Consider the following 27,989-nt stretch of genomic DNA (forward strand, 5'->3'; position numbering starts at 1 on the left):
GACAGGCTCTCTTTTGAAAGTTCATCTGAAATCACACTTCAGTTAATTGGTGAAGGCTTCACTAACATGGTTGTGCTAACTGCCATAACGAAAACTGGAAGCTAAATGTTTGGGAGTTTGTGGCATTGAGAAGAGGTCATAAAAAACATGACTTATTTAAAAAAAGCATGAATTTGGGAACAGAGCTCCATCCAAAATGTCTGATTTGAAGGTAGTGATAAAAATATGACTGATGAAAATGCAAACTATTAAACCAGTTGTTTTTTTGTTTTGTTTTTTAAATAAATGACACTGGTGGAAAAATAGATAAGATAAGAGAGTCCTCAAGAGTTTGGGTTTACAGGGAGTTTTAAGAACAAGGAATGTGAACAGCAGAAAAATCAGAAATGTACCCCCAAATCATCTATGAGTGGCATAAATTCACTTTTACTACAGCTGAATTTCCCGACAGCACGCTAAATGATTTGATACATTCCAGGAGATAGGGGACAAACACTGTTGGTTCAGACAAGCAAGTCATCAGCACACAAATTCACAAGACTTTCCATTCTTCCAGATTTTTACACCATGAATTCCTGGGTGACTTCTGTTAACCTATGTAGTGCAGTTTTTCTGTGGACAACTTTGTGGTCACAATACCCATGAAAGCACAGCGACGGCTTGCGTTAACCCTCTGACGACAAAATTTACAATGCCCAGACCCAAGGAGACACGTGGATGCTCGTGATGTGAAAGTACAATACTGGTGTGAATGTGCATGCGCATCTTTTTCTGTGTCAGGTCTGATGCCACAAAAGATAGTGGCATGAGAAACATTTAGCTACCACAAACCACAGAGCTGTTCAGGGTGTGCTACATGATCTGGGTCACTAGTTGAATGACTTAGCAGAAAACACACAACCAGGCAGTGACGCATGTCTGGCAAAGGTCTAGGATTTAAAAGGTCCTTTTTCTTAACTGATGCACCCGTACTAGCCTTTGATTTAAAAGGTCCTTTTTCTTAACTGATGCACCCGTACTAGCCTTTGTGATAATAATTAAGTCTTCTGTGCAATAAGCTGGGAAGGGATTCTCCTATAGGACCACGATGGACAACGAGGGAGGCTGCCACCTTAAAAGGTACCAAAATCAGACATGCACAGATCAAAAAGGAGTGCTTGGCTGTGGTTTAGGCATATAGAGCGCTCCCAAAATAACTTTAGCCTGTACATTTCATTACCCAAATAGACCACAAGCCATTGTTTCCACACTTGAAAGGATACTGTTGCAATGGCTTTTTGTTAATGAGAATAGCAAACTTCAATGCACAGGCAAAGTATGTCTTTGAAAACTGCTTGAATTTGCTGACACACTTTCAAGGCACCTTTCAGCCATGCAGAGACCTTTAGATAATGGAAACTGTCATATGACACACATCATACAGTCGATACTGGAAAAGGTTAGAGACCACAAAAAAACGATGAACCCTAAATGACGCTGAGCTGCATGAATCGAGTCATACTATGAAGTCAGATATTCTCTATTATCATGCTGCAACTTGATCCTCGAAGAGTAGAACTACTACATCAGATTCACATGGGCATTTTATAGTGTTGTAACTGTGTTGTTGCCAGGTAATGGCTGAGGAATACAAAACTGTATTGGACAATACAAACACTGAGAAATGCTATGGACATCTCAAACTGATAGCAGTGTGAACTTCAATAAAAAAACAGACTGAATAAGAAGGATTAGGTCAATCAAAACTGGATTAAGTGAAAGATGAATATATATTACTCACGCACACATTTTCAAGTCAGGTCATGTTTATTTGTTCAGCACATTTAAAACCACTGCTTCACAGTGGCACATAGATTATCACTCAACAATGAATCATTAAAAAGTGTTTAGTATAATGTCAGAATTTTATACAGTTTGTATACAGCAGATATGTAATTTCAGTATATATGTATGTAATTTCTAAAGGTTTTATTAAACAGCATTCTGGCTCATAACATAATAGAAATAGATAATGATGAAACAGAAACTGCTTGACATTATAAAATGTAATGAAAGACAAATGTACACTGTAAGAAATAGACGTGTTTAGCTTATACTTGATGATTTAACGTGCCGCGGCACAAAGGCAGTAAGGTTTGGGACAACGGGTGGTTCCCAGTGTGAACTCCAGACTGGGCTGCTCTCCAGCAGGTGCCGAGAAAACCTCTGAAGGAGGGAGGTAAAGAACAGGAATAATTCCATTCGGGCAAGCTGCTCCCCGAGACACACACGCTTGCCTGATAATACACAATAAGAGTTTCAGTCACTATGCTTTCATCTTACAGAGGTTATTACTACAGCTCTGAAACACACAAAAGAGACACCGATCCCCTGCAAACTCAGTGATGTAAGAAATTGTTTGTAGATATAAGTCGGTGCTCACGAACAGTTAACAGCAAGCAGAAACATGTAACACTTCTTTTACCATATCTTGCTCAAACACCTCTCTTGTTGTTTGCCTACATATTCATTAACAGAATACGTTCACTGAGATAAACTGCCCTCTTGACATACCTGCAGAAAAAGGCATAAAGGCTTCTCTCTTCCTAAAGTTACCATCCTGGTCCAAAAAGTGTTGAGGGTTGAAGGAATGTGGAGTTTCCCACATTGACTCATCATTGAGTACAGAGTGCAATAAAGGCAGGATCATGGTGCCCTGAAGAAACAGGTAAGTTAATTTGTGTTTGTTTAAAAATTATCTCAACTTTTAAGAACAAAATAATTAAACAGGTTAGATGGAAAATCAGCTGATAGAGAAACGAATTATCATTACATATGTTGAGCAATTAATATTTGGATATTCCAAAAGAGCTACTAAATGTGTTGTATCGTATTATGAGTTGTAAAACACTTGTTATTTAACAACAGATGCACCAAAATGCAGTGGTTGTTTTTTATGTTTAACCATTAGCCCACTGCAATTAATTAAGATATTTCCATCATAAATATTGCGCAAAAACTGTCTTTCTGAGTTTATCTATGCTTTAAAGTGACTGAAAAAAAAAACATTGCTGAATTTAATGAGTTATTCAGTAGCTATATGACCAGAAACCAGAAAAACAAGCAAAAGGCTTTGGTAAAATAATTCTTAGCATGAGTACCTTTGGGATTGTGTACTTATCCAATATTGTATCCTTGTTTGTCATGTGTGACAAACTCAGTGGGAGGATGTTGCCCATTCTCTGGATCTCATGAATAACCGCATTGGTATAAGGCATGTTTTCTCTGTCACTCATAGAGGGCTGTCTGGATGAACCAATCACAGCATCGATCTCAGCCTGGACTTTTTCTGTACACAGTTAATAATGTGAGTCTACGTCAAGATTTTTAAAGTTGAGAAAACAATTCAAATCTAAGTAAATATATAAAATAGACTTGAGAGAAAACCCAATCCAGAGACAAAATTAAACAGAGACACACATTACAATGTCACATCAGAAACAATCAATTTTTATATAAATGGCTGACCTATAAGAGGCCGCTGTCATTATAAAGTTGAGATACTTGCAGAATATGTAGTCATAGTGACTATTACTCAGTCACAAACCTTGTATGACAGGATAGTGGATCGTATACAGAAGGCCCCAGTATAAAGTAGTGGTAGTAGTTTCAGTTCCAGCACCAAAGAGGTCAAGGGTGCAAGCATTCAAACTACTGAGATCAAAACTTGAATCATTGCCTTCATTCTGTTAGAGGCAAAGATGAAAAAAAAAAATCTGATGACATTTCATTAAAAATGTAAAAAGAACAAAAACAGCAGAGATGCAGGACAACACTCACCTTTTCCATTTCTATGAGAAAGGAGTCGATGTAGTCTCTCGGAGATGATGGGTTAAAGTCTTCTTTGTGTTCACTGATCCTGTTTTCTATGTAATTATTTATATTCTTGACCAGAGTAAATGTCTTCTGATGAGGTCCGGGCACCCACTTCATCAGCCAGGGCATTGCGTTGTACATCTACAGCGCAGGAGGACAGTCACTAACTTGTCAGACAGCATGGATATATCTATGACATTTCTATTTATTTAATAAAAATGTACTAAATTAATTAGCTTTCAAAGAGAGATCCATATTACTGTATGTCCCTATGCGAAAAAGTAAAGAACTCTCTTGTAAAATCATGAATTGACTATGATTAATCCCATTTTTTGTAAAGACCTTTTAAATCACTTAAATAGAACCTGTCTGACAAAGTAAAGGAGGCTAAAAGATCTTAAAGCACCTGAGAACGGCTTATAAAAACATTTCTAAGTCGCTGGGACTCCACAAAAAAGATCAGAGCCCTTATCCACAAATGAAGAAAACTTGGAACAGTAGTGAACCTTCATAGGAGTGGTCGGCCTACCAAAATGACTTAAAGAGTGCACCACTGATCACCCAGGAGGTCACAAAAGAACCCAGAAGAACACCTAAATAACTGCATGGGGGAATTTCACTGTCAAAACCACTGCTGCCCAAAAAGAACACAAAAGGCTTGTTTCACATTTGTCAACATCTTGATGATCCTCAAGACCTTTAGAAAAATATATAGATGAGACAACATATGGCATAAAGCTAACACAGTATTTCCTAAAAGAACATTATACTAATAGTCAAACTTGATTAAAAAACAAAAACAAAAAAACAACCTAATCAAAGCTGGACTCAAGTAAGATTTAGATGCTTTAAATCAGTGGTCTCTATGTATGAATTACAAATATACAAATCACTGGGACACAGAACAATTCAGGAAGGGAACAATTCAAGGAGAGCCTTTTATAATAATGTGATTCAAATAAATATGACACATGCATTTGCATAAATCCTTTTAATTAGATTACTGAATCCTGGTTTAAAGGAGGCTCACCTGTGCCCACATGGTTACCTCCAAGTACAAAAGCTCATTGAAGTCCTGAAGAATAGACTGATGCTTCTCATCACTGTACTCAAATCGATTTGAAAACACCAAACAGCAGATGATGTTTGACACGGCATTGTTTAGCAATGGCTGTGCATTAAAAGGCTTTCCTGTAAATAAAAATAAAGTGTGGGTGAGACAGAAAATGGACTCCATGTCCAAAGAGAAGACAAACTTGCTTGATATTTACCAAAAAAGCATGTATTATATAAGAAAAATTAGCAATTGTATATTTTATATGTTTAGCAGAAAATTAGATAAGGTCATAAGCAATTATCAAACATTTAAAATGTAAAAATTATCATCAAATAGTGTGTGTCTGTGAAGGTTCTCAGTCATCCAGGTCATCATAGTCTAAGGAGCTTGGAAATCCGAGAAGCTTCTTCAATTCTGAAGAAGCTTCTCGGATTAGAGGTGAAACATCTTCAAGGAACTTAAAGAAGTCCAGACACTTTTCTTTCCAAGTTCCTTAGACTATCAAACAGTGTGATTTTTAAATGCCTTGCTGGTCTGCAAAAGCCTCTGTGAGATACTGGCACTCCTGCTGGATGAATTCTGCCAACGTCATCTTGCCCAGACCAAAGTTTCTGAGTGTCTGAAGAGAAAACCTCCTCCGCTGCTTCCATGGATAACCACTGGAAGCTACAATACCTTTGAAAAAACATATACAAATATAAATATTTTGACTGGAAGAGAAACTAGGCATGTTGATCACCATCGTCACGCTAATAAATCTAACTTGGTGCCCATCTGATACTCCAATATTAAGTGTGTAATTAAAAGAAATGAAATCACCTTTATTTCCAAATACATCGTCAACCAGAGGAATTATGGGACGATCTGCAAAGTCTTCTCCTCGTTGGACCAGGGCTTCCTTTACAGACTTGTAGCCATTAATGATCACAACTCTATGACCAAAGATTCGAAGGCTGAAAATGTTTCCATATTTCTCTGAAAACGTTTCCATATTTCTCTGAAAACTGAATCGACAGTAGATTTAGCTTGTTATTCAACACTTGCATATTTTAGGATAATTTAAAAAGAAATAACTTTTCTGATACAGCTGACTTTTACATTTTTATTCTACCAAAAGAAAACTAAGACTGTAGCAGCTGTGATAAGTGTGACATGTGATACCATGTCCCAAAAAATATAACAACCACAAAACAAGCAAATAAAAACAAAAAACAAGAACTGAAAGCAGCTAATAAAATAAAACAGAAATGCTTGCTTACAAATATTTAACGTCTCTTTACGGGACACTCGGCAGCAAAAAGTAGAAGCTGAAAGGACAATAGCAGCGACTTGAAATGCAGCTCACACTAAGCTTCTAGGCTGTTAGTTATGTTCAGTGTTGCCAACTCCTCAGTAAGGAAAATCGCTATTGGCTGTCCTAAAAGTCGCTAGAAGTCGCTAGATGACGTCATCACCTAATTTGCATAATTGGTCATGCTAATATAATGATAACCTACGCTGTTGGAGAGAGAAATAACATCGTGGAAGAGACATAAAGTTAGCAAAAAACGTCCTAAATGCATTTAGAGTTTATTTAGAACTACAAACTTAATTTCTTTTAGCAATTATTGTTTTTTAATGTCACAATTCCAACCCTGCTCCTTTATTCGGGCTTCGACCGGCAAAAGTGACCCGAAATAGGCACTCTGGTGGAGTTACTTTGTGTGTGAGAGTGTGTGTTTATAAGTAGTTTTAAACCTTGTGATCCACAAAACAGCATAACAGTAAAAGAAGAACTGACTGTGTTACAGACAGTGCGGGAGCAGCGGCTTCGCTCATGCGCGATTCATTTGCAGTTTGGACGCACAGGTGTGAACATCTCCTGCAGCTGGGGGAGGACTATCCTCCGCCCGTGAGCGCTTTAGCACGGGTGAGGTGCCCACGGCAGCACCGCTGCTTGTTGAGAGTAAGAGCAACACGCCCTTTCACGTCAAAAAGTCGTCATAAATAAGTCTCCAATAATTCCAGAAAAAGTCGCCAGATTTGTCGCTAGTCGCTTTTTAGAAAAAAAAAGTCGCTAAGGGGTCTGAAAACTCGCTAAATATAGCGACAAAGTTGCTAAATTGGCAACACTGGTTATGTTACCGAATGTTTTAAAGTCTAATAAAAAAAACTGCTCTGCCCCATGTAGCCCAATCTAAGTCTAAATGATTACCAATAACGGAGGAATAAAGGGAACCTATAGCACCATTTAGCTACCTATTTGCAGTAAACGAGTCGCCCCATTTTCTATATGAATATATTCTTCTTCTTAACAGCAACAATGATAATAATAATCGTTACTTTGTATCACACCTCTTCGAACTGCAGATGGAATCTGTTAGGTTGCAGGCGATGAAGATCACCAATAAAAGGGAGAGCCCACGGTCCGGGAGGAAAGTTTTTCGGCACTCGGTTCTTCAGAACATGAGCCAGCAGAAGAAAAAGACAGGAAAAAGATAAAATGCTCCTGCCGTCAACCCACTCCAAGCCGAGAGCGCTGTATAATGTCTCCATAGTTCCGCTCATTCGTGTCACTTTACTGTTTTAACTTTGATTTCACCACTAGATAAAATGGTGGGTGATTATATAACCAAGTGGGTTCGATAGCTGGCCGTCAAAATAAAAGCATTTAATAAAAACATGAAATCAATAACAAGCAGAGGTGGGACCAAGTCATTGTTTTGCAAGTCTCAAGTAAGTCTCAAGTCTTTATCCTCAAGTCTCAAGTCAAGTCTCAAGTAATGTCAGGCAAGTCAGAGTCGAGTCTCAAGTCACTGGTGTAAAAGTCCGAGTCAAGTCACAAGTCTGAAATTTTGAATTTCAAGTCCTTTCGAGTCTTTAAAAAAAAAACGAAAAAAAGCATGTTGCAGTTATATGCTAAATGTAAATATTAGACCATGTAATTTTTAAATCGGTGTTTTTCTCAACACATGACAAAATAGTGAACTTAGAAAATATACACAAATTGTGAAATTGCACCTCTTTAAAATGCAGCTCAATTAAACCTAGCTCCAAGAATAATTTTCACCGACAGTTCTGAGATAAGCTGCATGTTATTCTTGGATGCGGTTGTAGGACCGGCTTTAAAATCGCATGACAAAAATATCATACATATTAAAAAAAACTGCATCACCAACGTAGCCTGGAAAACATTTGCTAGTTAGATGAAGTCAGCTATCTCATCGTAGCATATTTATATGCATATTTATAATTATACGCTTCTTGGAGTGAGTGCACACACTCATGAAGTTTAGTAACTTCAGGTCACTGCAACAAGCCCAGGTACAGTTTACCGACGGATGGGTACAGGACCTTGAAATGCACCGTGTAGAAAGTAAAGACCATCGTACGTATCATAAGTTTACCAGTCTCACAAATTGTCATCATAAATACACATTCGTTAACCGTTTATTAATAGGACCTTTGAGCTCAACGGTAATTAATTAGTAGTGGAAATAATTTCTGGTAGCATCACAGAAATGTAGCAGTGACAATAATATTGTATGTTGTAATCGCACTGGGCAATTAGTGATACAAAACAACTGTTTTACCCTGTGAATAAAAGTATATGTTTTTGTCAGTGTACCATAATAACAGAAGCGAAACGCAATATTGTGTCAGGACAATTCACTATTTATGCACAATAAATAAAGGAGCATACACTCAAAAAAATAAAACATTAGATTTACTTAAAAAAGTTATGTCAAGTGGTTCCACACAACTGCTTTAAGTAACTTTTAAGAAATGTTGTTACTTAGTTTGAACTCAATACTGTTAAGTTAGATTTACGTAAGTGTATTGGCTAAATGTAACTTAATTGCAATGCTTAGCTGATACTTATCTTTGTTGCTTTAAGCCTACATAACTTGTTTAGGCAATATCTTTGTAATACTGTTACTTAGCTGGTACATAACTTTTCTGCTTTAGAAGGACATAACCTGGTTAGGTAGTATCTTTGTAAAACTGTTATGTAGCTGCTACATAACTTTGTTACTTTTGAATTATATAAAATTGTTAAGTAATTTCTATTCAATACAATTACAAATAAATCATTTACACTGGTTACTTCCATACAAAATAGCAAAGTTTCTTAAAAGTTACTTAAAGCAGTTATGTGGAACCACTTGACATAACATTTTTAAGTAAATCTTAGGGAGATCTTTTAGGAAGAAATGAAGACAGCACCCAAATTATCAAACACAATCCTGCCTTTAATAAGCACATTCAGTGCATATAAAATACTTTTTTCCAAGCACAACAGCTTAACACAAAGTGCAATCAATGCAACTTGTTACAAATTCCAAGTGAATATTTTGTGCAGAAAATGTAGATCAGTATAAAGTGCTAACCAACTTGTCGTCAAACTAAAATGATTAAAAAAAATGATCCAACAAAAGTCCTGTCTTTACTAAGCACATTCAGTGCATATTAAATACTTGTTGACAGACCGAAAAGACTGTAGAGCCGTAGCTTAACACAAAGTGCAATCAATGCAGACAACTTGTTACAACTTTAACTAAATACTTTGTGCATAAAACAATATTTTACTTCAAAGATCAGTGAAGTGCTAACCAACTTGTCTTTCAACTGGTCCAGAAAGCATCCAAATTATCAAAAAAAATCCTACATTTTACAGGACGTTTCAGGAATTATTTTCAAACACTGATAAGCATGAAAGAGCAAACTAAACTCATTTAAAACAGTGAAAATTGGCTGTTTTGTTCAAAAACTGTACTGTAAAACAGTGCTACTCAGTTTTTCAAGTTATGGTTACATCCCAAGTTGCAGACAGCTGCCAAATGTCACATTCTTTGAAATATCAAATCACAGCGGCCTAACCGCTAGAACTTTTTAAAATGTCTGTCATTTTCTGTATGTTGTCAAGTAGCAGTAGAAGAAGTGCAACACCAATTTTTTAAGTAACAGTATTTTGCTAAAATGCAAATGAACATTATTGTTCTCTAAAACTGGTGAATGTTCCCAAGAAACAGTACTGACAATGAAAAAAAGTGTTTATGAACAACTTAACTATACCTGAACGTAAAGCATTCAAACTAAGTTAAGCAATAAGGGCCTCCCGCTTCCTCCTCTTTATTCAAGGAGTTTGTTTCTGAGCGATCGATCGATAGATCGATAGATCGATAGATCGATAGATCGATAGATCGATAGATCGATAGATAGATCTTTATTGTCATTGCACAGTCATACATAGTACAGTAGTACAATGAAATTGGAAAAACTGTCCTACGTCGGCACTACATATAACACAACACGACACGATGTGACACATCACAACGTAACAAACAACACAACACAGTATATTAACTTAGTATAAAAAAGAAGAATAAGTGTATGTGTATTGCACACTGTTATTATTGCACATTAATTATTATTGCACCTTGTTATAAATATAAATATTATTGTTATCGTTTTAAACATTGTTACCTCCCCCTAAAAAGTCCAGGGAGGTATCCAGTCAGGTCAGCTATTTACATTGATCAGGGCTATTGCCCTGTTGTAAAAGCTGTCCTTGAGTCTATTTGTTCGGGACCTCAGCAGCCTGAACCTCCTGCCAGACGGCAGCAGCTTAAACACCCGGTGTCCTGGGTGTGTGCAGTCCCTGATGGGACTTAGCATCAAGTCCCATCAGTACTTTCTGAAAAAACTCAAAAGTGTACCTGAGGTTGGATGGGTAGCTCATGTTTAAAGTGTAGATCAGGCCGAACAACAACACAACAGCAGTGGCAACACCAGGAAGATCTCTGAGCACAGCGACACCCTCAACTATGATACCAATGTCTTCTGCCGGGTCAAGGTCACGCTCTCCTTCTGGTTTGATGACGTAGATGCCAATGAGCGTCTTCTCCATTTCACTTTCGGCCTCATGGAAGTCCACATCCTAAAAAAATTAATAAGTAAATAAACATAATAATACAAGTTGCAGGGTTTCATATCAATTAAAGGGATATTCCACCCAAAGTGGAAATTTGTCTATTACCATAAATTGCCAAGAGTTAGATAAGTGAGAAAAAAGCATTTTGTAACCAGCACAGTACATTTCTGATCTTATACCCATTGTTCCTGGTGAGCTCAATAATCATGTCGACTGCAAATGAAAAGTAAAAAGTAACACGACGGATTTGCAGGAGGAGGCGATTTAGACTTGGGCCTACATTACGGTTACGCCAAAGCACCCTGTAACCTGCCATGGCATAGCACTTGGATACAACAACAGTGGTTGAAAAAGCCTCTGGTTTCCATAAATAAACACATATTCGAATATCCATGCACCATGCAGCGGCGGCTTGCAGTGTTGTATGTGGTAACCATAATGTATTCCCAAGTCTAAATCTACTCCTCCAAATCCTTCAAGTTACTTATTACTTTTCATTTAAAGTCGACATGATTATTGAGCTCACCAGGAATAATTCGTACCATTAAAGAGTCATTTGCAACCAAAATGCTTATAGTTCCCATTCACTCCATTTTTTAAATGCTAGGCAAAAGCAAATAGACTGCTGCCGGATCAGGAGAATTATTGCACTGGTTACAAAATTATTTTTTCTCACTTATCTTACTCTGGGTAATATGGTAATAGACCAATTTTCACTTTGGGGTGGAATATCCCTTTAAGCTGCAAAACAGTAGACAGCTCAGAGCGAGATGAGAGGTGTTGGTCCATCATCTAGATTACACGGCAGAACAACAAAGCAGAAAGACAGTACACTCAGCCCACATTACACCCCAACTGTAATGGCAAGGGTCACTCCCGCATAAGCTTGTGCTTTTATATCTCCAATAATGTTCTAATTTTAACTTTTTGTTATAATCTAATGAATGTGTGTGAGGAAAAATTACCGTCAGTTAAATTTTTATTACTGGAAATTGTTTCTATTTGATTACTTGCCTGATATTCTTTGATCAAGCTGTTCGGATCTTCATTGAGGTAGACTGCAAGTCCTTTCAGCGTGCACACTCTTCTCATTGCAACTGTGTCGTTCTGTAAAACATAAAAGCAAATTTTACTTAGCTAAACTTTAAAGACATTTTCAGTTAACTTCAGCAAAATAAATGTATATAATGCTTTGAGAAAAAAAGTCCATGACACACTACAGAAGAACAACAAAATTTAAAATAAAAAAAATTAAGGAAAGAAGGAACATTATCATTTGAAAAAATGTGACGAGCAAAAAAAGGTAACCACAGGATCCCAAAAAAAACAGAAACCCGACCAAAAACAGCAGCATGAAGAATCCAGTGAGGAAGAGGATGAACAAGAGGTCACACCAAAGCCAGCCTGAACAGAGGATTTTTTTTTTTAAAGTAAACCACTGAGTCCACTGATCTAAGGCTTAGGAGGAGAGTTCCAGAGTTTGGGGGCCACAGCAGCAATGATCTGTCACTTTTGGTCTTTAGACTGTTGTGCACTACCAGGCTTTGATCACTGGACCTCAGGGACCTGCTGGGGGTGTTGGGACTGAGAAGATCTCCATTGTATGATGGTGCTTGTCCATGTAAGGCCCTAAGGACCAGAACCAGGATCTTGAAATGAACCTTGAAGTTGACCAGCAGCCAGTGACGCTGGAAGAGAAGCGGGGTGACGTGGGTGTGTTTGGAGGACTTGAACAGGAGGTTTTGCAAGGACAAATGAAAAAACAGTTGTAGTACTAAGCTCAGAGACCTCCCTTTATCCCGTCTTGGTTTGAAAGGTGCCTGATGGCAGTTTATTCTAGCTTCAGCTTTTCTACTGTAAATGCCAAAATTCTCCCCAGGGAGCCGCGGCAAATCCCGTTTTGGAAACGCTACTGTCCTGTAAAAACAGCTTTTAATTCTGGCAATTTTTTTTATAAAGTATCCAAATCAACTTAAAACTTTATTACTGTGACAACACTATCATGAAAAGGACAAAGAATAAACAATCCCATAATACCAACATTAAACTTTACCTTACAATAGAAGGAGACAACAAAATCATATGTATTAAAAGAGGGAATGAAGCATTGAAAAAAATTAATTCCAAACCTCATCAATTGCAGCCATGATTTCTGTGATCTTGCGTCCAGATGTTCCTCCCTTGTTTCTGAAGACTTTGGTCAGTTTGGTTGTGTTGTTGTCCAGCTGTGCCATAAATGTGGATGTTAGCGGGATCGTAGTGATGCGCTGGAATTCAGCATTTATCTGTAAAATAAACAAATGTTTAGCGTGATGGGTTTAAAATATTGCATGTGGAGTGCATTTGCAGATCAACTGATTCAGTTACCTCACGTGGAGAAAAAAGAGCTGGCCATCGGCTTTTAAAGTCAGCTACGAAGGGCATGTCCTGAAGAATTTCTTGCCTCCGGTGAGGAAAGGTTTGGGCCATTTTTGCTTTGATGGTTTCATTGTTGTTCTTCTTCTTGAACTCTGAAAGCAGCACCAACCTTTCTTCTTCCTGACTCTCTCGGGTTTCTCCAGCTGGATAATCAGGGCAGAAATTCACCTCTGCTCTCCTGGGTTTCTTGACTTGGTTGGGATGCACATTACTGTTCCCTCTTCTTTTGAGAGAATTGATGACCAACTCACTACACCCTAAGTTCTTCAGTTTTCCACGATAGTTTGACATTTTATACTTCAAACTGATCTTCCATGCAGAAAATCCAGTTTCTGAACCCTTCTCTTTCAAGCATGGACGCTTTACAACCAAAGCTTGGCAAACATCACTAAGATTGCTGTCTGAAGGGTAAGCTTTGTACTTCATAATTTCTGAAGACAAGCTCTCTAAAATGTCAGACTTGAGCTTTGGTTTTAGGGTTAAAAGTGTTCCATTGGCTTGGAATTCCTGGTTGCCTTTTGTCAATTGCAGCTCTACATCGAAGCTAAACTCAGGTATGCGAAAGTCCAGTGGCCAGGCTTCTGATCGCAGCGTGGAGTTTGCTGAGCTCGAGGAGCTTGATGACCTGGATTCTGGCGATGACAGTATATCTGTGTCATAATCAGGGTTGTGGCCAGAGCAGGGGCTACCCAAGTTAAATGAGGACACACTGCTTTCATTACTACCAGTGGATGTTTCTGGAACACCTGTTTTAATCACTTTTATTTTGTCCATGTCTTTTAGATCAAATGTGGATGTCATGTTAAGGAACTGATTAAAATCTGTGTCCATGTACTGCAATCTGAACTGTTCAGAAACTCCGCACTGATTTTCAATCTCCGCTTTGAGCTCGTTAACATTCTTTGGTATCCCCAAAGGAAGGGTTAACTTGAGTGCGTTGTTCTCCCCCAGGATTATCAGAAGCTTTGTTGGGGCTGTCATTTCTGATGTCCCAATCTCCAACTGTTACTCTAAAAAATAAGTGCAAGAACATGAGCAGGTGGTTCCCAAACTTCAGTACATGTTACATTTTTTTAGTGGTATTCAGAATTTTGCAGCACAATTTTTTTTCTAGTATTTTTACAAGGCTTGAAACATATCCGAGTAGATTTAAGTTCTGGTCCAACTATTTTTAAGAACCAAACTTTGAGAAGAACTGCTATACAGCACAAAAATTAAATCGGCAACATGGACATTAAAATTACCTGAACAGTGTATGTATCTCTTTAATGTAACCATGCGAGAAGCTCCGACTTGGTAGTCACAAAGTGGATAACAATCCACCAGATCCTCATGTGCAACAAGAGAAATTTCCTTTGGAGATGGGTCAATTTTGAAGGATCCATAGTGTTCAGTGTACCACGAGCTCAGTTTTTTTACTATAAACACCAACGAATCTGCCAAAATACACATCTGCAGGATTTCAGCAAACTCTGGCAGACCCCCCCAGTGATCCATGTACTATTAACATGCCCTTCCTGTAGTAGATGCCTGCAACAGACACACTCTGGGCAAGGCTAACTACAGCTGTGTCAGGGTACTTTTCAGCAAGACAATGTGCAATTTCACGTTTGAGAAGTTCTACTGGGACTGCCGAGACTCGTGAAACCTCAAAAGTGGCTTTGCTACAGCCTGATGAATGAATGTAATGGCCAATCATGAGCTGGTGTTTGGTTGACAAAGACAGGGTTATGTTTTTGAAGCAGTTTGTGTGTCTAGCAACTTTTTTAAAAAATGTGTGCTTTGCCTCGAATCTGATTGTCCATAATAAGGCAAGTGGACCAAAATGGCGAATTATTGAGGGATAATGAGCCAGAAAGTGATGTTTTGGCAATGGTCTTCTATCTGGGCATACTTCTTTGTACCTTTGATGGTGGTCTAAAATCTTACTCTCCAGGTATGCAACTGAGTCACTGTTATGAACAGGACACACAACAAGCTCAACAATATCCTTCAAATCTAGTAGAAGTTCCCAAGCTGGTTCGTTTTCAGGTATGTGTTGTCCAATAATAAGTGGCAGAAGTCTTAGTAAACACCAATTTTCATGTGCATTGCCACCAACAGTTTTTTTACTAAGAAAATTGTGAGGCAATTTCTGAGGGCGATTAGTCTGATCCCCTCCTTTGTAGGGAAATGACTGAACAAGTCTATTTAGATTTTCAAAAGTGATGTACTTCTTGCCTATTAGTATTCGAAGGCACTCAGCTATCTCAAAAGGCACAATACCTTCAAAAAGGTCATGTGCAAGATCAGGGGGGAATCCTGTAGTGACCTTGAAGAAAGACAGACTGTCTGCTAAGACACACGAGCTTTTCACACCACAACAAGCTACCCCTGTCTCACGTGCAGTTGCTATGTGTACACGATGGAGCTCCTCAGTTCTCAGAGAAAAGTCACTATTTGTAGCTTTTGATTCAATTTCTGAGCGTGTAGCAGTACAAAACCTGCAAAAGTAATCTCCAGAAAAACTTTCCACAAAACCGGCCAATCCATGAGCTCCGAGGCTGTCTGCCACTACATATTGGACAGTGCCTTTAAAGTTGACCCCTAAATTGTCAATGAACACTCCCTGCTGCTCTAAAATGACAAGGTCTTGCAAAAGTGGCTCAAATATTTTTGAATAGCCAAAGGTCCTAAGGTCCTCACTTTTGCACAAGAGAGCCAAATAAATAGAAGAGAGGGATGAATGACTACCTGGTGGCAAGTTACCTAAAATCCAGTAAACTGAGCAAAGTTTATGCTTTTTCCGTGATGTCCCCAATGGATTGCAAATTTCGAAATCATCAACATAAAGACAAATAGAGATTCTTAGTTCACCGCCTGAGAAAAACTCATTATTTTGAAAATGTAGACCATCTTTATATGATGTATACTTTTCCTTATTTACAAAAGGATTCTGATTGTGGCTAGTGACAAATTTGTTCAGTATGTTTTCTTGTTTAAATATCTGCTGTAATGATTTTAGAATAGGAATATACTGAAAGGTCCTCTTGCTTTGGGAGTCGAGAATGTATTCAATTGGATCAATTACTTCAAAATGTTTTCTGTAATACTGTCTGCGTTTGAAGGCAGTGGCAAGTTTTATTTTTAATATTGTATGCTACAACAATGAATTTATTGATCTACATCATCACCACTGCATATTGTGTAAATGTGTGTGTAATCTGACATTAAAAGTCGAGTGAGAAATCCCATGGACATTGTACAACATTAATGCAGTTCATCTTACACCAGCTTACTAAATGCTTTCTGCAAGCTACATCAAAACGTAAGCTGAAATATTAGACAGAAAATACACCCTAACCTGTCTGCTAGCGAGGAGCGCTTCTCCACTGTTGTTGGCTAAAGTGCAACGCAGTCAGGCGTCCGAGTATAAACTTGGCGCGAAAGTGCGTGCCGGACCGAATGCGCTGCCTGTACCGACGCGTACCGACGCATACCGACGCTAGCGCTACACTACATTTGGGCTGAAAACAGAGCTTTGCTATTGCAATGGAGTCCCCTCCAAAATCATTTGGAAACTCACGTGCAGCAAGTCCACGTTAGCAAACCTTTACCGGGCAAAACCCTGCCTGTACTCTTTTCTTAGTAGCACTTGCGACATTAACTGACGTGTGAACATATATATGTAGACGGGCTTTACAAGAAAAATGACTTCTTACCTGATTTTTGGACAAAAATGCGGCTGAACCAGTCCACATGGCGAAGAAATAGCAAGCTTGAGAAAGAGGGTGGTGCGCATGCGCATTGGCCCTTATTTAGGCGGGCTCTGCACGCAGCAGTATGTGCAGAGGGACAAACCTGTGAATTTACTCAACAATGTTACGTTGACACAGTTCAATGACTTTGTGTAACAACAAAAAGTAACAACATTTCATTAAATTTGCACAAACACTTTAAGGATTTTTGCAAAATCGAGTTTATTAAGAACAAACAACAAAATCTACTTTAGTAAAAGCAGAGATAGGCTGAGTTCATTTTTTTGAGTGTAGCGCGACAATTTCTGTTCAGCGCCAGACTTGCTTGTAACCTATATCACCAATTATGTTATGAAAATGACGCATTAACTACAACAGAAGACTTGCCTTTGTGGAAATGCTTGGAGCAGACTAACCTGTGAGCTGGAGGGTTCTGGGACGTTATAATTGGTCTTTGAATGGCTGCAATCCAGGCCATCCGTCGCGTCTTTGTTACTTCGGAAACATGGCTCGAACAATTTCTCTTCAACGACGTAATCCGATAACAACCGATCTCTTTACCCGTCGGCTTCCCGTGGCTGTCATGCGACCGGCTATTGCAGTTAATAATACAACAGCTTCTTGACATTTTTGTGTTTCTTTTTATCGCTGTGTGACTGATTTCAATTGAAAGGCTGTGTGCGCTAGTACCTCTTGCCACGAGTTCCCAGAATCCTTTGCGGTTTTACCCCTGAATGACGTCACATTTTCAATCTCTATATAATATGCATGTTAAATTTTATATTTGGGGTAAAATATCAAGTCTTTTCAAGTAAACCGGTTCAAGTCCAATTCAAGTCCCAAGTCATTGGTGTAAAAGTCCAAGTCAAGTCACAAGTCTTAGAACATTTTTTCAAGTCAAGTCTAAAGTCATAAAATTAATGACTCGAGTCTGACTCGAGTCCAAGTCATGTGACTCGAGTCCACACCTCTGATAACAAGTATCTTACTACGATGATCGTAGCGTGTTTATGTGTGTGTGTGTGTACAATGTTTCCTTGTTAACTGATGGCCCAGTGTAAAGGAAACGTTGCATGTCACATCATCACACATACAGAAATTATTAACATGTATAGCTTTAACAAGCTTTATCTAACAGTTTTTATGATTTTCCTATATGTTATATTAATTGATCATACATCTGAAAATGATACATTCTCTGTTTGTTTGGCGTGTCACGTGTTTCCTGTACTTATTGTAATTTATTTGTCACTGATTTTTGTTTCAATCAGCAGTGAAGGATGCGAAAAAGCATTAATCAAATTAAACAACTCAGCTGATTTGTAAAGAAAGACATTTTCTGGGGGAGTTCCTCTACATTATTTAACAGTTGGGGTAGGGAGATTACAAGCTGTTAGTGATAGCTGTCAGTCCAGTCATTCATTGTATTACTGCCCTCTGCCAAGGTAAAGACTAAAGCTGACACCACTGACACAAGCTCATAATGAAAAAGGCAAGTGCATGCAGAAAATCTATTTATTTATGACATTGTGCATTTTATAACAAGCAGTGGTATGAAAAATAAAAACACTCACACCAACTGAAATAAATTATTATGGTTATTAAGATCACCCTGTCACCACCTGGTTTGCCTGCATTCCTCTGATATCCAAATAAACATAAACCTATATACTTTTCAAAATAGTTTGTGAATTTAAAAGGGCCTTCTTGTTTAAGAGTGACATAAGATTGTTGGTAATCAACCCGCCCATTAGGTTATATCATAGAGAGTCTACTGTAGAATAACAACTGATTTCTTATGTTCTTTTAAAGAAATTGGGAAAGTCAAGATAAGGATTACCACGTTTAGCAGAACACCTTCAAAATACCATCAAAGCAAACAGAATTTTTTTTTACTATTCTGATATATTTCCAGAATCTTAAAATACTTTAAACACATCATTGACGAGTGTTAGCTTCATTAACCAGGAGGTCACTGTTTCATGAGGGTCCGTCAGTGCCAACAAAACTGACTAAACACAGCGAGTGGTTTTGTGCAACACAAAGACAGAATCTAAGAGTAATCATCAAGCACAGTGGTGCAAAATTATAGAATTGCATTCCTGCCTCAAGCACTGAGCAACTTCAAAACACTGAATCAAATAAGCATTGTTTCATAGAGTACTTAAAGATTATGTGAAATCATCTTTTGGATAATTGAACTAAAATAGGTTATTGATCCTCGACATACAAGCAAATCCACCAAGATATGGTGGGATTTTGTTTTCAATGTAGACACTGACTCAAGTGTAGATTAAACTTAATAAATTAAAGTTTGAATCCTATGTAAATATCTCTGCAGTACTATTAAACGTTAAAAACAGAATACTGTTTTTTTTGTCCAGCTGTATTTATCTTATTGTCAAAATTTTACTGAAGTCCTTGTAAATGTTTGCTTATGACAGCGATTATCATGCATATGCAGTGGAATGTGATCTCTTAAAAAGTTGTAATTTAATATTGTAAACCTTTCAAATTTTTATTTGTTGAATACAATGGATGGAATGGCTCCTTTAAAAGGTCTCCATGGTGAGAAGAATTTAGCAGGTATAGATAATGCTTCATATGACAAATATGATGGAGGACATTGATTCATCAAACTGAGTATCAGACAATTTCAGTTTTGTCATAGTTGATGGTTTAACGCGGTACAGCACAGAGGCGGTAAGGTTTGGGACAGCGTGCGGCTCCCAACTGGAACTCCAGACTGGGCTGCTCTCCAGCAGGTGGCGAAAGAGAAAACCTCTGAAGGAGGGAGGTGAAAAACAAAAACAACTCCATCCTGGCCAGCTGTTCTCCAAGACACACACGCTTGCCTGAGAATAAACAATATGACATGAGTTTTATTCAAAAAATTTACAAGATATTCACTATATCATAGAGTTTACTCCACTTCTGCAACAAACCAAGGATGTATGCCATTTTGTCTTGGCTAAAACAGTACAAGAGGCTTTAATGTACAACAAACCTGCAGAAAATGGAAGGAAAGCATCTCTCTTGCGAAATTTACCATCCTTGTCCAGAAAGTGTTGAGGGTTGAAAGAGTGTGGAGTTTCCCACACTGACTCATCATGTAAGACTGAGTCCAGAGTAGCCACGATCATGGTACCCTGCACAAAAAATACTATAAAAATAACCAAAATACTAAAATTGAAAGAAATAAAAAAAAAAATTAAAATTGTTATTCAAGTATATTGGTTTAATTTGCCATATAACAGAAAGTGAGCTGATGGAAAAAGGCAACGTAACATTGTCAAAATGTCCAAAAGAGCTTTTTAGTATGCAATTGTGTCAAACTACAAAGTGTATAATGCCTGTTAATTAAGAACCAGGGACAAGTGCAATGGTTGTTTTAGATGTTTTTAACCTTTAATCGTAGGTGTTAAAAAATTAATCTGTTTTCTCAAAATTTCTAATTTTTACAAGTGTATATTCTGGTGTCTATTCACATTAATTTCTCACTTTCAGTTATTGGTTTGAGTTAATATGAGAACAGTAATGAAGCTGACCTTTTTATTTGATTTGAAGTTGCATTGTCATTACATACAGTATTTCAGAGAAACTAGAGAGAAACCATGCTAAGTCATTGCTGTTTTGATGAAATAGTGGCCGTATGATTTGACATCTACTCTATCTGTCGCAGGACAAAAGGCAGTCTATGCAGGGCCATAAGAGTATCCTTATGTGTAGTCATGAATCACTGTAATACAGAGCCCTGATGTAATACTAATGTAATCCATTAGCACAGGTGTGCCACAGAGATCTATTCTTGGACCTCATGTATTTATTCTGCACATAACCACAGACTAAAAATGGACTCAGCCACTGTGTAGTTACAAAACTCTGCATTTTGATGGGTTAGCATTTTGGTTGCTGCCATGTTACTTTTTAGGAGTCAGAAGTTACCATATATTGTTGAGAAGTCTAAACAGGCATGGTACTGTGAATTATTTAAGCATTACATAAGTCATTTTAAGGACTGCATAATATCTGGATAATTTTGAGGAAGAAGAATATTTTCACCATCTTACATCACAAATACACTTTACTTTCCGGGTCCATGTGGTATCAACCTTTTGGGATTTACTTACCTGGAGGATTGATCATACATCAAAAGAGTACAGTTGATAGTGAGTGTTACACTATTTTTATACCAGGCTTTAAATGTGCTTTTTAAAGCTGCTTCATTGGTTATTTTAAGTGTAACATTAGGATTGACTTTTCAAGTCAGCTTCAAGTTGCTAAATTGGTAGACAAGGAATACTTTATTCTACAGCGAAACTGCCAGAAAGTATTATGGTTTGTGTACCTTTGGGATTGTGTATTTATCCACTGTAGTTTCCTTGACTGTCATATGAAACACATTGAGAGGAATGATGTTGGCCATTCTCTGAATCTCATGAATGACAGCATCAGTATAGGGCATGTTTTCTCGGTCACTCACAGAGGGCTGTCTGGATGAACCAACCACAGCATCAATCTCAGCTTGAACTCTCTCTGCACAGTCAAAACAGGACACAATCAGAGTCTGTATCAAGGTTATTATATTTATCTAAAAGTAAATGAAAAATTAAAATTGACAGTGAGAAACAATTTCAGGTTATTAATGTAAAAATAAAAACGTACTTAAGAAAAAACAGTTACTACCAATACTGAATTATTAACTTCAGATCAAACATAATTAGAAACATAAACAGGAACTATATTTTCAGTTTTAGTATTTGTGAATTTGTTAATATTTGTCAACACAAAAGCTACGAAACATTTAAACATATGTTTATTGAAAGGTGGAAAGTCTATATGAATGTCAATCGGCTATCTTCACATATTGATTTTTTATTGTCAGCTTCATGACCACATATGTGGTCTTCCTGTTTTCTGATAAATAATGCCAGGATCTACTCTGGAAACTAACTGATTCCCAACTAGAAATCAAAACATGCTAAAAAAAAAAATGATGAGACTATCATAAACTCTGTTTTGTGTATTATGTAGATGACTAACACAACCTGCATGCTTTTTCTCACAGTACAAGACCGACATGACAAAATACATAGTACTGTTGGGTATTACACACGCACCTTGTATATCAGGGTAGTAGATCATGTAAAGCAACCCCCAACGTAAAGTAGTGGTAGTAGTTTCAGTTCCAGCAAAAAACAGGTCCATGGTGCAAGCGTGTAAGTTACTGAGAGAAAAACTTGAATCTTTCTCCTCGTTCTATCAACGGTCCAAACAACAGAAATTAAAATCTGTTATCAAACTTCATTACAAGACCAAAACGAACAAACATAATAGAGATCGAGCACAACACTCACCTTTGCCATTTCTATAAGAAAGGCATCAATATAGTCTCTCGGTGACGCTGGGTCAAGGATTTCTCTGTGGTCTTTGATCCTGATTTCTATAAAGTCCTTTACCTCTTGTGTCAGAGTGAACATTGTCTTATGAGGTCCAGGTAACCACTTCATCAGCCAGGGAATTATGTTGTACATCTACAGAACAGGAAGCCAGATTAAACCATCTTTTCATGACTGGACATATCATGCTGTGCATTCAAAGAATTCTGAATTGAAATCTAACACACTTCTAACAGGAATTCCACAGTGGCAAAGCTGGTGGTAGAAATATAATTACCAAGAGAAAAATATTTGAGGACAATGTCAGCAAACATTTTTTTGATTTTTGTTTTAATGAGAGAGATCAAGTTCATATTCCCCAGTGTTCACTGAAATTTAAGTTGATTTAGATAATGCTTCAAAATGAGGAGTTGTCATATAGATGAGAAGTTTCAAGACATTTTTCAAAAAGCACTTGAAGAGACTTGGCTCCACATATTACCCGATATAAGCTGATTGTTATAAAAAAAAAATCTACTTAGGTACAAATACTACTTGTGAACACACGTATACAAATATGATGTCTATTGGGATTAAGGATCCTTTATTGTTATTCATCATGAAGAAAATGTGATAGAAAGAGATGCAATTACTCAGGTCTCATCTCAGTACTAGTAACATTTAAAAATAATAGACAGACATTTAGAGATTTCTCCAGATACAGACAGACAAACTGGTGGTAGCTAACCAACCGGACATTTTAGTGGAAGACAAAGCAGAAGTATGTATATATATATATATATATATATATATATACATATATATGTCTGCAGAAATTCCCCCCACCCCTACAGGTGGGGGGAATTTCAAGCTCAGGCCCTCTACCAGAGACCTGGGAGTTTTGAGGGTCCTGTGCAGTATCTTAGCTGTTCCTAGGACTGCGCTCTTCTGGACAGAGATCTCTGATGTTGTTCCTGGGATCTGCTGGAGCCATTTGCCTAGTTTGGGAGTCACTGCACCTAGTGCTCTGATTACCACTGGGATCACCGTTACCTTCACCCTCCACATCTTCTCTGAGCCCTTGTTACTTCTGCAGCTTCTTGTGTTATTTCTTCCTGATGTTGCTGTCATTCGGTATCACTATGTCTATCACTACGGCTGTCTGCTGCTTCTGCTTGTCTTCCACTACAATGTCCGGTTGGTTAGCTACCACCAGTTTGTCTGTCTGTATCTGGAGAAATCTCTAAATGTCTGACATTTTGTTTATATCTGTGGGCTTTGCATCTGCCAGGACTTGGCTTCCTCCTCTCTGCCCTTTGGTGTGTTTTAAATCAGTATTTGTTTTTGCTCCTCATTATAAATTAGAAACCCTGTAGGGAGACTGTGGTTGCTTAAATGTGACTTTTGGATTTTATATAAATTGTGATGTAATTTGATTACTGCATAATGTAGGATGGTGGAAGGAGATTCACCTGTATCGATATGCTTCCCTGTAAGCGCAAAATTTCATTGAAATTATGAAGAATAGACTGGTACTGCCGGTCAGTGTACTCAAATCGATTCCCAAACACCAAACAGCAGATGATATTCGACACAGCATTATTTATCAGTAGCTGGACATTAAAGGGCTTTCCTGCAAATAAAGACAGAAAATATGGGGACAAGTACCCAGTGTCATAACAAAGCAAGCCCACTCTATTGAATGGTGGCAATCATGTCACCAAGATGTTTTTTATACCTTGGTGTTCTGTGAAAGCCTCTGAGAGATACTGGCACTCCTGCTGGATGTATAACTCCAGAGTCTTCCTGCCCAGACCAAAGTTTCTGAGTGTATGAAGAGCAAATCTCCTCTGTTGCTTCCATGGATAACCATTTGAACCCACAAGACCTTTGAACACACAAATACACAATAATAGATTGAATAAGAAACACTACCTTACACCCCTGATTTGGTGTCTCAATTATGTTGTTCATTGTATTCAACACTAACTATATATATATTTTTTAATGAAAAAGAGAAAAACAGAACCTTCATTCCCAAATAAATCTTCAAACAGTGGTACAGTGGGTCGATCTATGAAATCGTCTCCTTGCTGGACCAGGGCTTCTTTCACAAACTTGTAGCTATTAATGACCACGGTTCTTCCACCAAAGAGTCTGATGGTGAAAATGTTTCCATATTTCTTTGCAAACTGAACAAAGACAGCAGGTAGATTTTGTGGTTCAACAGTACTCAGAGAATTAATACTGCTTCTACATCTTTACTGCAGATACTATAAGATTGCAGCAATGTTGCCTCATTAATATTACAGGGAGTGCAGAATTATTAGGCAAGTTGTATTTTTGAGGAATAATTTTTTATTGAACAACAACCATGTTCTCAATGAACCCAAAAAACTCATCAATATCAAAGCTGAATGTTTTTGGAAGTAGTTTTTAGTTTGTTTTTAGTTTTAGCTCTTTTAGGGGGATATCTGTGTGTGCAGGTGACTATTACTGTGCATAATTATTAGGCAACTTAACAAAAAACAAATATATACCCATTTCAATTATTTATTTTTACCAGTGAAACCAATATAACATCTCCACATTCACAAATATACGTTTCTGACATTCAAAAACAAAACAAAAACAAATCAGCGACCAATATAGCCACCTTTCAGAATCAGAATCAGAATCAGAAACTTTATTGTCATTGTCATGAGAACAACGAAATTAAGAATGGTCCCCGATCATTGCATCATCCCTAGCAATATCAAAATATAAATAAAACAATAAAATTCAATAAATAAAATAGATAGAATACTTAAAATACTAATAAGATATAACAGTAAAACATTCACATACATTCCCACACACATGCTTCAGACCGTGCATAGATTAACACAAGAGTGGCGTGATGGACATTTTTTTGTAGTATTCAGATGTGTTATTGCAGTTGGATAACAGCTGTGTTTGAGTCTATTAGTCCTTGCTCTGATTGCCCTGTACCGTCTGCCTGAGGGCAACAGTTCGAACAGGGAGTGGCCAGGATGTGAGGTGTCTTTTATGATGTTTTGGGCCTTTTTAAAACAGTGGGCGTTGTGTAGAACTTCCAGTGTGGGGAGAGGGCAGCCAGTGATCTTTTGGGCGGTGTTAATGATCCCTTGGAGTGCTTTCCTCTGAGCCCCTGTGCAGCTAGTGTACCAGATGCATATGCAGTAAGTTAGAACACTCTCAATGGTGGCTCTGTAGAAGGACACCAGCAGTCTCTGTGTGATGTTATTCCTCCTGACATCACACAGAGACTGCTGGTGTCCTTCTACAGAGCCACCTTTCTTTGCAAGGACACTCAAAAGCCTGCCATCCATGGATTCTGTCAGTGTTTTGATCTGTTCACCATCAACATTGCGTGCAGCAGCAACCACAGCCTCCCAGACACTGTTCAGAGAGGTGTACTGTTTTCCCTCCTTGTAAATCTCACATTTGATGATGGACCACAGGTTCTCAATGGGGTTCAGATCAGGTGAACAAGGAGGCCATGTCATTAGTTTTTCTTCTTTTATACCCTTTCTTGCCAGCCACGCTGTGGAGTACTTGGACGCGTGTGATGGAGCATTGTCCTGCATGAAAATCATGTTTTTCTTGACGGATGCAGACTTCTTCCTGTACCACTGCTTGAAGAAGGTGTCTTCCAGAAACTGGCAGTAGGACTGGGAGTTGAGCTTGACTCCATCCTCAACCCGAAAAGGCCCCACAAGCTCATCTTTGATGATACCAGCCCAAACCAGTACTCCACCTCCACCTTGCTGGCGTCTGAGTCGGACTGGAGCTCTCTGCCCTTTACCAATCCAGCCACGGGCCCATCCATCTGGCCCATCAAGACTCACTCTCATTTCATCAGTCCATAAAACCTTAGAAAAACCAGTCTTGAGATATTTCTTGGCCCAGTCTTGACGTTTCAGCTTGTGTGTCTTGTTCAGTGGTGGTCGTCTTTCAGCCTTTGTTACCTTGGCCATGTCTCTGAGTATTGCACACCTTGTGCTTTTGGGCACTCCAGTGATGTTGCAGCTCTGAAATATGGCCAAACTGGTGGCAAGTGGCATCGTGGCAGCTGCACGCTTGACTTTTCTCAGTTCATGGGCAGTTATTTTGCGCCTTGGTTTTTCCACACGCTTCTTGCGACCCTGTTGACTATTTTGAATGAAACGCTTGATTGTTCGATGATCACGCTTCAGAAGCTTTGCAATTTTGAGACTGCTGCATCCCTCTGCAAGATATCTCACTATTTTTGACTTTTCTGAGCCTGTCAAGTCCTTCTTTTGACCCATTTTGCCAAAGGAAAGGACGTTGCCTAATAATTATGCACACCTGATATAGGGTGTTGATGTCATTAGACCACACCCCTTCTCATTACAGAGTTGCACATCACCTAATATGCTTAATTGGTAATAGGCTTTCGAGCCTATACAGCTTGGAGTAAGACAACATGCATGAAGAGGATGATGTGGACAAAATACTCATTTGCCTAATAATTCTGCACTCCCTGTATATCTCTTAACAAGAACCCAAACTGCAAACACATGAGAAAATATTTAAAAAGAGAATATAAGTAACCGAAAATGCAGCTCTGGCTGAACCCTCTTGATGTGGTCTCCATAAACCAAACTCAAGCAACAAATCTTTTCTCTTGTGTGAATAAAGGCAACTGCAGATAAAGTTCACTGAGTTAATGATTGCCAGAGTTTTAAATGGGGACTTGCCTGAACTTGTTCTGTAGTACTTTAAACAGGCAGAAGGTCCTTTTACTAACTATTACATCCATATTACAAATATTCTTCCACTGAGGATAAGTAATGGCCATTGAAAAAAGATGCTCCTTTAATTCTTGGATATTTTATTATTAACCCTTCAGAGGAGGTTATGTTTTTGGTAGCATTTATATCCATGCATGCCAGCATTTTGTTTGTAAACATGACAGCTCAATTTTAAAATTTATTGTTATTTATTGTTTTTGTTGCTATGCATTTGCATTTAAATATCTTGTCAAATTTGACCTCTTATGTCATTTTTTCATTTCGCATCTGCCTTTCTTGCAGGTTGACCCCAAGATGCGTTAAATTTTTATAGAAAGTTTTATTGAGAGAAAGAGAAAATTAGCTAGAAATATATTGTAGTATTATATTGTAAAATAAGCACAAGTTATACTATTATCCATTACCTACTCCTATATAACATTTTTGTAATTAAAGTAAAGCTACCCTTATCTGATTTTTAAGGAAAAAAGAAAGAAAAGAAAGATATTAAAATTAAAACACTATTCCCTTAATAGTAAACACGAGTACCTCTCTGAACTGCAGGTGTATTCTGTCAGGCCTGATGCGATGAATGTCACCGAGAAGCGGGAGAGCCCACGGTCCAGGTGGGAAGTTTTTCGGCACTCTGTTCTTCCAAATATCAGACAACAGCAGGAAAACACAGAGAAATATTAAAATGCTCCTTCCATCTATCCACTCAAAGCCAAGAACACTGTATAATGTCTCCATTTAAAGTTCTTAATGTCGCATGCTGGATTACTGTAGTGATTTAACTGTGATGCTACCACGAAACAAAGTGCGATCAGATAAATGGGTGGACTACTTAAAACACAA

At 38.0% G+C, this 27,989-nt stretch overlaps 2 protein-coding genes and 1 pseudogene across 5 annotated transcripts; all 3 read right to left on the reverse strand.

Annotated features, from left to right (window-relative positions):
- Window positions 1-1,965: 1,965 nt before the first annotated feature.
- On the reverse strand, window positions 1,966-7,481 carry LOC146607392 (cytochrome P450 2J2-like; annotated as a pseudogene). The gene is made up of 9 exons (XR_014905139.1): window positions 7,247-7,481; window positions 5,732-5,909; window positions 5,438-5,587; window positions 4,886-5,046; window positions 3,820-3,996; window positions 3,587-3,725; window positions 3,141-3,328; window positions 2,554-2,695; window positions 1,966-2,276 (listed from the first exon to the last, which is right to left on the reverse strand). The product of XR_014905139.1 is annotated as a cytochrome P450 2J2-like (transcript).
- A 1,601-nt stretch (window positions 7,482-9,082) lies between these two features.
- On the reverse strand, window positions 9,083-13,588 carry LOC146607393 (uncharacterized). Its single transcript, XM_085347865.1, has 5 exons — window positions 13,194-13,588; window positions 12,956-13,111; window positions 11,841-11,933; window positions 10,612-10,832; window positions 9,083-9,092 (listed from the first exon to the last, which is right to left on the reverse strand). The coding sequence occupies exons 1-5, from the start codon at window positions 13,533-13,535 to the stop codon at window positions 9,083-9,085; spliced, it is 822 nt and encodes a 273-aa protein (XP_085203991.1). The 5' UTR covers window positions 13,536-13,588.
- A 4,896-nt stretch (window positions 13,589-18,484) lies between these two features.
- On the reverse strand, window positions 18,485-27,942 carry LOC146607394 (cytochrome P450 2J4-like). 3 transcript variants are annotated; one of them, XM_085347166.1, is made up of 9 exons: window positions 27,684-27,942; window positions 24,415-24,551; window positions 24,117-24,247; window positions 23,832-23,992; window positions 22,339-22,515; window positions 22,102-22,240; window positions 21,330-21,517; window positions 19,989-20,130; window positions 18,485-19,836 (listed from the first exon to the last, which is right to left on the reverse strand). In XM_085347166.1, the coding sequence occupies exons 1-9, from the start codon at window positions 27,882-27,884 to the stop codon at window positions 19,661-19,663; spliced, it is 1,452 nt and encodes a 483-aa protein (XP_085203292.1). In that variant the 5' UTR covers window positions 27,885-27,942; the 3' UTR covers window positions 18,485-19,660. The 3 variants fall into 3 exon arrangements, with proteins under 3 accessions (XP_085203292.1, XP_085203290.1, XP_085203291.1); XM_085347164.1 differs by having other exon boundaries at window positions 24,098-24,247; window positions 24,389-24,551; XM_085347165.1 differs by lacking the exon at window positions 18,485-19,836 and having other exon boundaries at window positions 20,018-20,164; window positions 24,098-24,247; window positions 24,389-24,551.
- Window positions 27,943-27,989: the final 47 nt, after the last annotated feature.

Source organism: Diplotaxodon limnothrissa, linkage group LG23 (assembly GCF_057381915.1).
Source record: "Diplotaxodon limnothrissa isolate DT_005_m linkage group LG23, D_limnothrissa_male_GT1.1, whole genome shotgun sequence".
Classification (NCBI taxonomy): Eukaryota; Metazoa; Chordata; class Actinopteri; order Cichliformes; family Cichlidae; genus Diplotaxodon; species Diplotaxodon limnothrissa.